At 39.8% G+C, this 17,678-nt stretch overlaps 1 protein-coding gene across 1 annotated transcript in view; it reads left to right on the top strand.

Moving 5' to 3' along the window:
• LOC146062820 (fucolectin-5-like) overlaps positions 1-16,036 on the top strand; it is a 37,008-nt gene extending 20,972 nt beyond the window's left edge. The window contains exon 2 of the mRNA XM_083174830.1: positions 15,643-16,036. Within this exon, the coding sequence (XP_083030956.1) occupies positions 15,643-15,823 (181 nt within the window). The 3' untranslated portion in view covers positions 15,824-16,036. The remainder of the gene's footprint in view (positions 1-15,642) is intronic.
• Positions 16,037-17,678: the final 1,642 nt, after the last annotated feature.

The raw sequence follows: 17,678 nt of genomic DNA on the forward strand, positions 1-17,678 counted from the left end.
GTAATAACAGATACAATAGGTGTTACCGCACATGGCCTAGGCGTATATTGATAACACTGTATATTGGGGATGAGATATGTAATAACAGATACAATAGGTAGTACTGCACATGTCCCAGGCGTATATTGATAACACTGTATATTGGGGATGAGATATGTAATAACAGATACAATAGGTATTCCGCACATGTCACGGGCGTATATTGATAACACTGTATATCGGGGATGAGATATGTAATAACAGATACAATAGGTAGTACTGCACATGGCCCAGGCGTATATTGATAACACTGTATATCGGGGATGAGATATGTAATAACAGATACAATAGGTAGTACTGCACATGTCCCAGGCGTATATTGATAACACTGTATATTGGGGATGAGATATGTAATAACAGATACAATAGGTATTACTGCACATGTCCCATGCGTAAATTGATAACACTGTATATCGGGAATGAGATATGTAATAACAGATACAATAGGTATTACTGCACATGTCCCAGGCGTATATTGATAAACCTGTATATCGGGGATGAGATAAGTAATAACAGATACAATAGGTATTACCGCACATGGCCCGGGCGTATATTGATAACCCTGTATATTGGGGATGAGATATATAATAACAGATACAATAGGTAGTACTGCACATGGCCCAGGCGTATATTGATAACCCTGTATATCGGGGATGAGATATGTAATAACAGATACAATAGGTATTACTGCACATGTCCCAGGCGTATATTGATAACACTGTATATTAGGGATGAGATATGTAATAACAGATACAATAGGTAGTACTGCACATGGCCCAGGTGTATATTGATAACACTGTATATCGGGGATGAGATATGTAATAACAGATACAATAGGTATTACTGTACATGGCCCAGGCGTATATTGATAACCCTGTATATCGGGGATGAGATATGTAATAACAGATACAATAGGTAGTACTGCACATGGCCCAGGCGTATATTGATAACACTGTACATCGGGGATGAGATATGTAATAACAGATACAATAGGTAGTACTGCACATGGCCCAGGTGTATATTGATAACCCTGTATATTGGGGATGAGATATGTAATAACAGATACAATAGGTATTACTGCATATCTCCCAGGCGTATATTGATAACACTGTATATCGGGGATGAGATATGTAATAACAGATACAATAGGTATTACTGCACATGGCCCAGGCGTATAGTGATAACACTGTATATTGGGGATGAGATATGTAATAACAGATACAATAGGTATTACTGCACATGTCCTATGCGTATATTGATAACCCTGTATATCGGGGATGAGATATGTAATACCATATACAATAGGTAGTACTGCACATGTCCCAGGCGTATATTGATAACCCTGTATATCGGGGATGAGATTTGTAATAACAGATACAATAGGTAGTACTGCACATGTCCCAGGCGTATATTGATAACACTGTATATCGGGGATGAGATAAGTAATAACAGATACAATAGGTAGTACTGCACATGTCCCAGGTGTATATTGATAACACTGTATATTGGGGATGAGATATGTAATAACAGATACAATAGGTGTTACCGCACATGTCCCAGACGTATATTGATAACACTGTATATCGGGGATGAGATATGTAATAACAGATACAATAGGTATTACTGCACATGGCCCAGGCGTATATTGATAACACTGTATATCGGGGATGAGATAAGTAATAACAGATACAATAGGTAGTACTGCACATGTCCCAGGCGTATATTGATAACACTGTATATCAGGGATGAGATATGTAATAACAGATACAATAGGTATTACTGCACATGTCCCAGGCGTATATTGATAACACTGTATATTGGGGATGAGATATGTAATAACAGATACAATAGGTATTACTGCACATGTCCCATGCGTATATTGATAACCCTGTATATCGGGGATGAGATATGTAATACCATATACAATAGGTAGTACTGCACATGTCCCAGGCGTATATTGATAACCCTGTATATCGGGGATGAGATATGTAATAACAGATACAATAGGTAGTACTGCACATGTCCCAGGCGTATATTGATAACACTGTATATTGGGGATGAGATATGTAATAACAGATACAATAGGTGTTACCGCACATGTCCCAGACGTATATTGATAACACTGTATATCGGGGATGAGATATGTAATAACAGATACAATAGGTATTACTGCACATGGCCCAGGCGTATATTGATAACACTGTATATCGGGGATGAGATAAGTAATAACAGATACAATAGGTAGTACTGCACATGTCCCAGGCGTATATTGATAACACTGTATATCGGGGATGAGATATGTAATAACAGATACAATAGGTATTACTGCACATCTCCCAGGCGTATATTGATAACACTGTATATTGGGGATGAGATATGTAATAACAGATACAATAGGTAGTACCGCACATGTCCCAGGCGTATATTGATAACACTGTATATTGGGGATGAGATATGTAATAACAGATACAATAGGTAGTACTGCACATGTCCCAGGCGTATATTGATAACACTGTATATTGGGGATGAGATATGTAATAACAGATACAATAGGTAGTACCACACATGTCCCAGGCGTATATTGATAACACTGTATATCGGGGATGAGATATGTAATAACAGATACAATAGGTAGTACCGCACATGGCCCAGGCGTATATTGATAACACTGTATATTGGGGATGAGATATGTAATAACAGATACGATAGGTGTTACTGCACATGTCCCAGATGTATATTGATAACACTGTATATCGGGGATGAGATATGTAATAAGAGATACAATAGGTAGTACTGCACATGTCCCAGGCGTATATTGATAACATTGTATATTGGGGATGAGATACAGATGGAGCTGGCCTTATTATTGCTGGCGGAGCGCCAGGACCGTGTCCCTGGCGATCCGCCAGCAATCTGGCGCTCTGGCTGAATGAGACGCTCGTGCGTCTCCCACGCACGAGCGTCTCAATAGCCGGGCGGCGAGGCGGCGCGGCGGGTGCAGTCCTGCCCGTCTCCAGCTTCAGGGAGACGGGCAGGGCTGCGGGGGGCTGCGGGGGGGCGGTGTGGACCGGCGGGGACCCGGGGAAGCCGGCGGGGACCCGGGCAAAAGCACCGTCGGAACGGGACGCTCGTGCACGCGCGTCCCCTTCCGACATACAGATGGCGCGGGGCGGGGGATGGCGGGTGGCGAGTCCTCCGCCATCCCCAGCAAAGACAAGCCCGGCGCTATCTGTATGTAATAACAGATACAATAGGTAGTACTGCACATGGCCCAGGTGTATATTGATAACCCTGTATATTGGGGATGAGATATGTAATAACAGATACAATAGGTATTACTGCACATCTCCCAGGCGTATATTGATAACACTGTATATCGGGGATGAGATATGTAATAACAGATACAATAGGTGTTACCGCACATGGCCTAGGCGTATATTGATAACACTGTATATTGGGGATGAGATATGTAATAACAGATACAATAGGTAGTACTGCACATGTCCCAGGCGTATATTGATAACACTGTATATTGGGGATGAGATATGTAATAACAGATACAATAGGTATTCCGCACATGTCACGGGCGTATATTGATAACACTGTATATCGGGGATGAGATATGTAATAACAGATACAATAGGTAGTACTGCACATGGCCCAGGCGTATATTGATAACACTGTATATCGGGGATGAGATATGTAATAACAGATACAATAGGTAGTACTGCACATGTCCCAGGCGTATATTGATAACACTGTATATTGGGGATGAGATATGTAATAACAGATACAATAGGTAGTACTGCACATGTCCCAGGCGTATATTGATAACACTGTATATCGGGGATGAGATATGTAATAACAGATACAATAGGCAGTACTGCACATGGCCCAGGCGTATATTGATAACACTGTATATCGGGGATGAGATATGTAATAACAGATACAATAGGTATTACTGCACATGTCCCAGGCGTATATTGATAACACTGTATATCGGGGATGAGATATATAATAACAGATACAATAGGTAGTACTGCACATGGCCCAGGCGTATATTGATAACCCTGTATATCGGGGATGAGATATGTAATAACAGATACAATAGGTAGTACTGCACATGTTCCAGGCGTATATTGATAACACTGTATATCGGGGATGAGATATGTAATAACAGATACAATAGGTATTACCGCACATGGCCCAGGCGTATATTGATAACACTGTATATCGGGGATGAGATATGTAATAACAGATACAATAGGTATTACTGCACATGTCCCAGGCGTATATTGATAAACCTGTATATCGGGGATGAGATAAGTAATAACAGATACAATAGGTATTACCGCACATGGCCCGGGCGTATATTGATAACCCTGTATATTGGGGATGAGATATATAATAACAGATACAATAGGTAGTACTGCACATGGCCCAGGCGTATATTGATAACCCTGTATATCGGGTATGAGATATGTAATAACAGATACAATAGGTAGTACTGCACATGGCCCAGGCGTATATTGATAACACTGTATATCGGGGATGAGATATGTAATAACAGATACAATAGGTATTACTGCACATGTCCCAGGCGTATATTGATAACACTGTATATCAGGGATGAGATATGTAATAACAGATACAATAGGTAGTACTGCACATGGCCCAGGTGTATATTGATAACACTGTATATCGGGGATAAGATATGTAATAACAGATACAATAGGTATTACTGTACATGGCCCAGGCGTATATTGATAACCCTGTATATCGGGGATGAGATATGTAATAACAGATACAATAGGTAGTACTGCACATGGCCCAGGCGTATATTGATAACACTGTATATCGGGGATGAGATATGTAATAACAGATACAATAGGTAGTACTGCACATGGCCCAGGTGTATATTGATAACACTGTATATCGGGGATGAGATATGTAATAACAGATACAATAGGTATTACTGCACATCTCCCAGGCGTATATTGATAACACTGTATATCGGGGATGAGATATGTAATAACAGATACAATAGGTATTACTGCACATGGCCCAGGCGTATAGTGATAACACTGTATATCGGGGATGAGATATGTAATAACAGATACAATAGGTATTACTGCACATGTCCTATGCGTATATTGATAACCCTGTATATCGGGGATGAGATATGTAATACCATATACAATAGGTAGTACTGCACATGTCCCAGGCGTATATTGATAACCCTGTATATCGGGGATGAGATATGCAATAACAGATACAATAGGTAGTACTGCACATGTCCCAGGCGTATATTGATAACACTGTATATTGGGGATGAGATATGTAATAACAGATACAAGAGGTGTTACCGCACATGTCCCAGACGTATATTGATAACACTGTATATCGGGGATGAGATATGTAATAACAGATACAATAGGTATTACTGCACATGGCCCAGGCGTATATTGATAACACTGTATATCGGGGATGAGATAAGTAATAACAGATACAATAGGTAGTACTGCACATGTCCCAGGCGTATATTGATAACACTGTATATCGGGGATGAGATATGTAATAACAGATACAATAGGTATTACTGCACATGTCCCAGGCGTATATTGATAACACTGTATATTGGGGATGAGATATGTAATAACAGATACAATAGGTATTACTGCACATGTCCCATGCGTATATTGATAACCCTGTATATCGGGGATGAGATATGTAATACCATATACAATAGGTAGTACTGCACATGTCCCAGGCGTATATTGATAACCCTGTATATCGGTGATGAGATATGTAATAACAGATACAATAGGTAGTACTGCACATGTCCCAGGCGTATATTGATAACACTGTATATTGGGGATGAGATATGTAATAACAGATACAATAGGTGTTACCGCACATGTCCCAGACGTATATTGATAACACTGTATATCGGGGATGAGATATGTAATAACAGATACAATAGGTATTACTGCACATGGCCCAGGCGTATATTGATAACACTGTATATCGGGGATGAGATAAGTAATAACAGATACAATAGGTAGTACTGCACATGTCCCAGGCGTATATTGATAACACTGTATATCGGGGATGAGATATGTAATAACAGATACAATAGGTATTACTGCACATCTCCCAGGCGTATATTGATAACACTGTATATTGGGGATGAGATATGTAATAACAGATACAATAGGTAGTACTGCACATGGCCCAGGTGTATATTGATAACACTGTATATCGGGGATGAGATATGTAATAACAGATACAATAGGTATTACTGTACATGGCCCAGGCGTATATTAATAACCCTGTATATCGGGGATGAGATATGTAATAACAGATACAATAGGTAGTACTGCACATGTCCCAGGCGTATATTGATAACACTGTATATCGGGGATGAGATATGTAATAACAGATACAATAGGCAGTACTGCACATGGCCCAGGCGTATATTGATAACACTGTATATCGGGGATGAGATATGTAATAACAGATACAATAGGTATTACTGCACATGTCCCAGGCGTATATTGATAACACTGTATATCGGGGATGAGATATATAATAACAGATACAATAGGTAGTACTGCACATGGCCCAGGCGTATATTGATAACCCTGTATATCGGGGATGAGATATGTAATAACAGATACAATAGGTAGTACTGCACATGTTCCAGGCGTATATTGATAACACTGTATATCGGGGATGAGATATGTAATAACAGATACAATAGGTATTACCGCACATGGCCCAGGCGTATATTGATAACACTGTATATCGGGGATGAGATATGTAATAACAGATACAATAGGTATTACTGCACATGTCCCAGGCGTATATTGATAAACCTGTATATCGGGGATGAGATAAGTAATAACAGATACAATAGGTATTACCGCACATGGCCCGGGCGTATATTGATAACCCTGTATATTGGGGATGAGATATATAATAACAGATACAATAGGTAGTACTGCACATGGCCCAGGCGTATATTGATAACCCTGTATATCGGGTATGAGATATGTAATAACAGATACAATAGGTAGTACTGCACATGGCCCAGGTGTATATTGATAACACTGTATATCGGGGATGAGATATGTAATAACAGATACAATAGGTATTACTGCACATGTCCCAGGCGTATATTGATAACACTGTATATCAGGGATGAGATATGTAATAACAGATACAATAGGTAGTACTGCACATGGCCCAGGTGTATATTGATAACACTGTATATCGGGGATAAGATATGTAATAACAGATACAATAGGTATTACTGTACATGGCCCAGGCGTATATTGATAACCCTGTATATCGGGGATGAGATATGTAATAACAGATACAATAGGTAGTACTGCACATGGCCCAGGCGTATATTGATAACACTGTATATCGGGGATGAGATATGTAATAACAGATACAATAGGTAGTACTGCACATGGCCCAGGTGTATATTGATAACACTGTATATCGGGGATGAGATATGTAATAACAGATACAATAGGTATTACTGCACATCTCCCAGGCGTATATTGATAACACTGTATATCGGGGATGAGATATGTAATAACAGATACAATAGGTATTACTGCACATGGCCCAGGCGTATAGTGATAACACTGTATATCGGGGATGAGATATGTAATAACAGATACAATAGGTATTACTGCACATGTCCTATGCGTATATTGATAACCCTGTATATCGGGGATGAGATATGTAATACCATATACAATAGGTAGTACTGCACATGTCCCAGGCGTATATTGATAGCCCTGTATATCGGGGATGAGATATGTAATAACAGATACAATAGGTAGTACTGCACATGTCCCAGGCGTATATTGATAACACTGTATATTGGGGATGAGATATGTAATAACAGATACAAGAGGTGTTACCGCACATGTCCCAGACGTATATTGATAACACTGTATATCGGGGATGAGATATGTAATAACAGATACAATAGGTATTACTGCACATGGCCCAGGCGTATATTGATAACACTGTATATCGGGGATGAGATAAGTAATAACAGATACAATAGGTAGTACTGCACATGTCCCAGGCGTATATTGATAACACTGTATATTGGGGATGAGATATGTAATAACAGATACAATAGGTGTTACTGCACATGTCCCAGGCGTATATTGATAACACTGTATATCGGGGATGAGATATGTAATAACAGATACAATAGGTATTACTGCACATGTCCCAGGCGTATATTGATAACACTGTATATTGGGGATGAGATATGTAATAACAGATACAATAGGTATTACTGCACATGTCCCATGCGTATATTGATAACCCTGTATATCGGGGATGAGATATGTAATACCATATACAATAGGTAGTACTGCACATGTCCCAGGCGTATATTGATAACCCTGTATATCGGTGATGAGATATGTAATAACAGATACAATAGGTAGTACTGCACATGTCCCAGGCGTATATTGATAACACTGTATATTGGGGATGAGATATGTAATAACAGATACAATAGGTGTTACCGCACATGTCCCAGACGTATATTGATAACACTGTATATCGGGGATGAGATATGTAATAACAGATACAATAGGTATTACTGCACATGGCCCAGGCGTATATTGATAACACTGTATATCGGGGATGAGATAAGTAATAACAGATACAATAGGTAGTACTGCACATGTCCCAGGCGTATATTGATAACACTGTATATCGGGGATGAGATATGTAATAACAGATACAATAGGTATTACTGCACATCTCCCAGGCGTATATTGATAACACTGTATATTGGGGATGAGATATGTAATAACAGATACAATAGGTAGTACTGCACATGGCCCAGGTGTATATTGATAACACTGTATATCGGGGATGAGATATGTAATAACAGATACAATAGGTATTACTGTACATGGCCCAGGCGTATATTAATAACCCTGTATATCGGGGATGAGATATGTAATAACAGATACAATAGGTAGTACTGCACATGGCCCAGGCGTATATTGATAACACTGTATATCGGGGATGAGATATGTAATAACAGATACAATAGGTAGTACTGCACATGGCCCAGGTGTATATTGATAACCCTGTATATTGGGGATGAGATATGTAATAACAGATACAATAGGTATTACTGCACATCTCCCAGGCGTATATTGATAACACTGTATATCGGGGATGAGATATGTAATAACAGATACAATAGGTGTTACCGCACATGGCCTAGGCGTATATTGATAACACTGTATATTGGGGATGAGATATGTAATAACAGATACAATAGGTAGTACTGCACATGTCCCAGGCGTATATTGATAAAACTGTATATTGGGGATGAGATATGTAATAACAGATACAATAGGTATTCCGCACATGTCACGGGCGTATATTGATAACACTGTATATCGGGGATGAGATATGTAATAACAGATACAATAGGTAGTACTGCACATGGCCCAGGCGTATATTGATAACACTGTATATCGGGGATGAGATATGTAATAACAGATACAATAGGTAGTACTGCACATGTCCCAGGCGTATATTGATAACACTGTATATTGGGGATGAGATATGTAATAACAGATACAATAGGTAGTACTGCACATGTCCCAGGCGTATATTGATAACACTGTATATCGGGGATGAGATATGTAATAACAGATACAATAGGCAGTACTGCACATGGCCCAGGCGTATATTGATAACACTGTATATTGGGGATGAGATATGTAATAACAGATACAATAGGTATTACTGCACATGTCCCAGGCGTATATTGATAACACTGTATATCGGGGATGAGATATATAATAACAGATACAATAGGTAGTACTGCACATGGCCCAGGCGTATATTGATAACCCTGTATATCGGGGATGAGATATGTAATAACAGATACAATAGGTAGTACTGCACATGTTCCAGGCGTATATTGATAACACTGTATATTGGGGATGAGATATGTAATAACAGATACAATAGGTATTACCGCACATGGCCCAGGCGTATATTGATAACACTGTATATCGGGGATGAGATATGTAATAACAGATACAATAGGTATTACTGCACATGTCCCAGGCGTATATTGATAAACCTGTATATCGGGGATGAGATAAGTAATAACAGATACAATAGGTATTACCGCACATGGCCCGGGCGTATATTGATAACCCTGTATATTGGGGATGAGATATATAATAACAGATACAATAGGTAGTACTGCACATGGCCCAGGCGTATATTGATAACCCTGTTTATCGGGGATGAGATATGTAATAACAGATACAATAGGTAGTACTGCACATGGCCCAGGCGTATATTGATAACACTGTATATCGGGGATGAGATATGTAATAACAGATACAATAGGTATTACTGCACATGTCCCAGGCGTATATTGATAACACTGTATATTAGGGATGAGATATGTAATAACAGATACAATAGGTAGTACTGCACATGGCCCAGGTGTATATTGATAACACTGTATATCGGGATGAGATATGTAATAACAGATACAATAGGTATTACTGTACATGGCCCAGGCGTATATTGATAACCCTGTATATCGGGGATGAGATATGTAATAACAGATACAATAGGTAGTACTGCACATGGCCCAGGCGTATATTGATAACACTGTATATCGGGGATGAGATATGTAATAACAGATACAATAGGTAGTACTGCACATGGCCCAGGTGTATATTGATAACCCTGTATATTGGGGATGAGATATGTAATAACAGATACAATAGGTATTACTGCACATCTCCCAGGCGTATATTGATAACACTGTATATCGGGGATGAGATATGTAATAACAGATACAATAGGTATTACTGCACATGGCCCAGGCGTATAGTGATAACACTGTATATTGGGGATGAGATATGTAATAACAGATACAATAGGTATTACTGCACATGTCCTATGCGTATATTGATAACCCTGTATATCGGGGATGAGATATGTAATACCATATACAATAGGTAGTACTGCACATGTCCCAGGCGTATATTGATAACCCTGTATATCGGGGATGAGATATGTAATAACAGATACAATAGGTAGTACTGCACATGTCCCAGGCGTATATTGATAACACTGTATATTGGGGATGAGATATGTAATAACAGATACAATAGGTGTTACCGCACATGTCCCAGACGTATATTGATAACACTGTATATCGGGGATGAGATATGTAATAACAGGTACAATAGGTATTACTGCACATGGCCCAGGCGTATATTGATAACACTGTATATCGGGGATGAGATAAGTAATAACAGATACAATAGGTAGTACTGCACATGTCCCAGGCGTATATTGATAACACTGTATATCGGGGATGAGATATGTAATAACAGATACAATAGGTATTACTGCACATGTCCCAGGCGTATATTGATAACCCTGTATATCGGGGATGAGATATGTAATACCATATACAATAGGTAGTACTGCACATGTCCCAGGCGTATATTGATAACCCTGTATATCGGGGATGAGATATGTAATAACAGATACAATAGGTAGTACTGCACATGTCCCAGGCGTATATTGATAACACTGTATATTGGGGATGAGATATGTAATAACAGATACAATAGGTAGTACTGCACATGTCCCAGGCGTATATTGATAACACTGTATATCGGGGATGAGATATGTAATAACAGATACAATAGGTATTACTGCACATGGCCCAGGCGTATATTGATAACACTGTATATCGGGGATGAGATAAGTAATAACAGATACAATAGGTAGTACTGCACATGTCCCAGGCGTATATTAATAACACTGTATATCGGGGATGAGATATGTAATAACAGATACAATAGGTATTACTGCACATCTCCCAGGCGTATATTGATAACACTGTATATTGGGGATGAGATATGTAATAACAGATACAATAGGTAGTACCGCACATGTCCCAGGCGTATATTGATAACACTGTATATTGGGGATGAGATATGTAATAACAGATACAATAGGTGTTACTGCACATGTCCCAGGCGTATATTGATAACACTGTATATTGGGGATGAGATATGTAATAACAGATACAATAGGTAGTACTGCACATGTCCCAGGCGTATATTGATAACACTGTATATCGGGGATGAGATATGTAATAACAGATACAATAGGTAGTACCGCACATGGCCCAGGCGTATATTGATAACACTGTATATTGGGGATGAGATATGTAATAACAGATACAATAGGTGTTACTGCACATGTCCCAGATGTATATTGATAACACTGTATATCGGGGATGAGATATGTAATAAGAGATACAATAGGTAGTACTGCACATGGCCCAGGTGTATATTGATAACCCTGTATATTGGGGATGAGATATGTAATAACAGATACAATAGGTATTACTGCACATCTCCCAGGCGTATATTGATAACACTGTATATCGGGGATGAGATATGTAATAACAGATACAATAGGTGTTACCGCACATGGCCTAGGCGTATATTGATAACACTGTATATTGGGGATGAGATATGTAATAACAGATACAATAGGTAGTACTGCACATGTCCCAGGCGTATATTGATAAAACTGTATATTGGGGATGAGATATGTAATAACAGATACAATAGGTATTCCGCACATGTCACGGGCGTATATTGATAACACTGTATATCGGGGATGAGATATGTAATAACAGATACAATAGGTAGTACTGCACATGGCCCAGGCGTATATTGATAACACTGTATATCGGGGATGAGATATGTAATAACAGATACAATAGGTAGTACTGCACATGTCCCAGGCGTATATTGATAACACTGTATATTGGGGATGAGATATGTAATAACAGATACAATAGGTAGTACTGCACATGTCCCAGGCGTATATTGATAACACTGTATATCGGGGATGAGATATGTAATAACAGATACAATAGGCAGTACTGCACATGGCCCAGGCGTATATTGATAACACTGTATATTGGGGATGAGATATGTAATAACAGATACAATAGGTATTACTGCACATGTCCCAGGCGTATATTGATAACACTGTATATCGGGGATGAGATATATAATAACAGATACAATAGGTAGTACTGCACATGGCCCAGGCGTATATTGATAACCCTGTATATCGGGGATGAGATATGTAATAACAGATACAATAGGTAGTACTGCACATGTTCCAGGCGTATATTGATAACACTGTATATTGGGGATGAGATATGTAATAACAGATACAATAGGTATTACCGCACATGGCCCAGGCGTATATTGATAACACTGTATATCGGGGATGAGATATGTAATAACAGATACAATAGGTATTACTGCACATGTCCCAGGCGTATATTGATAAACCTGTATATCGGGGATGAGATAAGTAATAACAGATACAATAGGTATTACCGCACATGGCCCGGGCGTATATTGATAACCCTGTATATTGGGGATGAGATATATAATAACAGATACAATAGGTAGTACTGCACATGGCCCAGGCGTATATTGATAACCCTGTTTATCGGGGATGAGATATGTAATAACAGATACAATAGGTAGTACTGCACATGGCCCAGGCGTATATTGATAACACTGTATATCGGGGATGAGATATGTAATAACAGATACAATAGGTATTACTGCACATGTCCCAGGCGTATATTGATAACACTGTATATTAGGGATGAGATATGTAATAACAGATACAATAGGTAGTACTGCACATGGCCCAGGTGTATATTGATAACACTGTATATCGGGGATGAGATATGTAATAACAGATACAATAGGTATTACTGTACATGGCCCAGGCGTATATTGATAACCCTGTATATCGGGGATGAGATATGTAATAACAGATACAATAGGTAGTACTGCACATGGCCCAGGCGTATATTGATAACACTGTATATCGGGGATGAGATATGTAATAACAGATACAATAGGTAGTACTGCACATGGCCCAGGTGTATATTGATAACCCTGTATATTGGGGATGAGATATGTAATAACAGATACAATAGGTATTACTGCACATCTCCCAGGCGTATATTGATAACACTGTATATCGGGGATGAGATATGTAATAACAGATACAATAGGTATTACTGCACATGGCCCAGGCGTATTGTGATAACACTGTATATTGGGGATGAGATATGTAATAACAGATACAATAGGTATTACTGCACATGTCCTATGCGTATATTGATAACCCTGTATATCGGGGATGAGATATGTAATACCATATACAATAGGTAGTACTGCACATGTCCCAGGCGTATATTGATAACCCTGTATATCGGGGATGAGATATGTAATAACAGATACAATAGGTAGTACTGCACATGTCCCAGGCGTATATTGATAACACTGTATATTGGGGATGAGATATGTAATAACAGATACAATAGGTGTTACCGCACATGTCCCAGACGTATATTGATAACACTGTATATCGGGGATGAGATATGTAATAACAGGTACAATAGGTATTACTGCACATGGCCCAGGCGTATATTGATAACACTGTATATCGGGGATGAGATAAGTAATAACAGATACAATAGGTAGTACTGCACATGTCCCAGGCGTATATTGATAACACTGTATATCGGGGATGAGATATGTAATAACAGATACAATAGGTATTACTGCACATGTCCCAGGCGTATATTGATAACCCTGTATATCGGGGATGAGATATGTAATACCATATACAATAGGTAGTACTGCACATGTCCCAGGCGTATATTGATAACCCTGTATATCGGGGATGAGATATGTAATAACAGATACAATAGGTAGTACTGCACATGTCCCAGGCGTATATTGATAACACTGTATATTGGGGATGAGATATGTAATAACAGATACAATAGGTAGTACTGCACATGTCCCAGGCGTATATTGATAACACTGTATATCGGGGATGAGATATGTAATAACAGATACAATAGGTATTACTGCACATGGCCCAGGCGTATATTGATAACACTGTATATCGGGGATGAGATATGTAATAACAGATACAATAGGTAGTACTGCACATGTCCCAGGTGTATATTGATAACACTGTATATCGGGGATGAGATATGTAATAACAGATACAATAGGTAGTACTGCACATGGCCCAGGCGTATATTGATAACCCTGTATATTGGGGATGAGATATGTAATAACAGATACAATAGGTAGTACTGCACATGGCCCAGGCGTATATTGATAACACTGTATATTGGGGATGAGATATGTAATTACCGCACATGTCCCAGGCGTATATTGATAACACTGTATATCGGGGATGAGATATGTAATAACATATACAATAGGTAGTACTGCACATGTCCCATGCGTATATTGATAACACTGTATATTGGGGATGAGATATGTAATAACAGATACAATAGGTAGTACTGCACATGTCCCAGATGTATATTGATAACACTGTATATTAGTAAATGCACACCAGGTATTTAGCATGGAGAACATACCAGTGCGCAGCATCTCTGACTGATATGTTTGCTTTCCCCAGGTGCGCACAGATTATCTCCATGACCTCCGGCACCACCCAGACCTTCCAGTGTAACAGTATGGTCGGCCAGTACGTCAATATCATCTTACCGGCCAAACAGCGATACCTGCAGCTGTGCGAGGTGCAGGTGTTCGGGGCGCCCATTGCAGACTTACCTGCGCCGGATCGAGAGAAGCATTAATAATGTAATATCACAGGATTTGGTGGGGAGGTCTGCAGCGTTCAGTGTAGAGCAGGCATGTCCAAACTGCGGCCCTCCAGCTGTTGTGACATCACACATCCCTTAACATGCCATAGTGTTAGCATTCTCCAATAGCAAAACTGTGGCAAGGCATGATGGGAGTTGTAGTTTCACAGCAGCTGGAGGGCTGTAGTTTGGCCATGCCTGCCGTAGTGTCTGACTATGCTATGATTGCTGCCCTTCTGCGCAATCATGGTATAGCTAGACAAAGGGGGTTATTCTGGTTGATTTGCAAAAGCAAACTCCTTCTTTAATGGACAAAACCATGGGCACTGCAGGTGGGGCAGATGTAACATGTGCAGAGAGTTACAATTGAGTTGGGTGTGATTAAACTGATATCTAAATTGCAGTGTAAATAAAGCGGTCAGTATTTACCCTGCACAGAAACAAAATAACTCCCCCAAATCTAACTCTCGCTGCGCATGTTACATCTGCCCCACCTGCAGTGAACCATGGTTTTGTCCACTAAAGAAAGAGTTTGTTTTTGCAAACCAACCTGAATAACCCCCAAAGAGTGTAATGCTGCGAGCAGGGCCCTCCTACCTCTACATCTGTTATTGCCCAGTTTTGTCCTATCACTGTTAATTCCAATTGCACAACGGCATATACTGCGCTGTATACCAAACGGTTAATAAATAAATATACAAGTAAAGTACAGAATAAATTACTGCAGCATTACAGAGAAAACCAGAGAATAAAGTCTAATTGCTAAAATAGCCAGCTGATTGCAATGTGACAATTAGTCTGAGATTGCTGCAGTTAGCTGGAGCTTCTGTACTGTACTTACGCACCATGCCAGGAACCTGGATGTGAAAGGGGGATTAATCACTCAAATGATGCTGTCACGCTGACAAAGTATATACTGTACATTATGACGGGGACAGGTGGCTCATAACATCAAAATAACAAGACTTCTGTACCTGCCAACAATCCCTGACTGTCGGGAGACTCTCGGAGATAGTGGCGATCTCCCTGACTCCCTGAGAAGTCTTGTAATCTCCCTGAATCCAGTGAAGACAGCAGAACTCTATGCTCACCATGGAGTAAGCACTGGGAATAATAATAATAATAATGTGTGCTACAAGAAAATGGCTGCCACTCTCCAGCACAATGACGGCCACATGTGTGTGTGTGTGTGTGAGTGCACAAGGACATGTGACCAGTTATCGGTATCTGGTGGAAGGGAGAACACGCTTACCTACTCTCCAAGAATGTCCGAGAGACTCCACGAAAATCCCTTCTCAGCCACCTGGTGCCTCCCCTCTACTCCTGGAAGGCATGGCGACGTTAATATCGCCTTATCGTTTCATCACAGCCCCGCCCACCGATTTACGATGCCAGTAATCATAGTATTGTATAGCAAGAGGCATGGCAGGTCACAAAACATGTTACCACGCCCCCTGGCAGTGTCTCATGCTCTGGAGAGAAGGAAGGAGCCAATATGGAGACCGCCTCCTCCGGTTACAGCTAGGCACATTTATTCCTAGGAGCAGAATCTCTACGTTACATATTTTACTTTTTTTGCTGAAGATACAAAGAGAAACATGGGTCTGTTCTGTGCTTGTGTAAAACTTGAAAAGTGAATTAGAATAACTAAAAACTTTGCACAAAAAAAAAAAAAATTACTGTGCACCAGGGTAACAATGTGCTGCACTGTAGGGGGGCAGATTTAACTTCTGTATCTGGCTTACACCATGCAATGCTGCAGGGAGCAGATGTAATTATGCACATAGGTGACACCATGCTGCACTGCAAGGGGCAGATGTAACATATGTATCTAGGTAACACCATGCTG

The sequence above is a fragment of the Crinia signifera genome, chromosome 3 (genome assembly GCF_055691185.1).
Source record: "Crinia signifera chromosome 3, ASM5569118v1, whole genome shotgun sequence".
NCBI classification, from domain to species: Eukaryota; Metazoa; Chordata; class Amphibia; order Anura; family Myobatrachidae; genus Crinia; species Crinia signifera.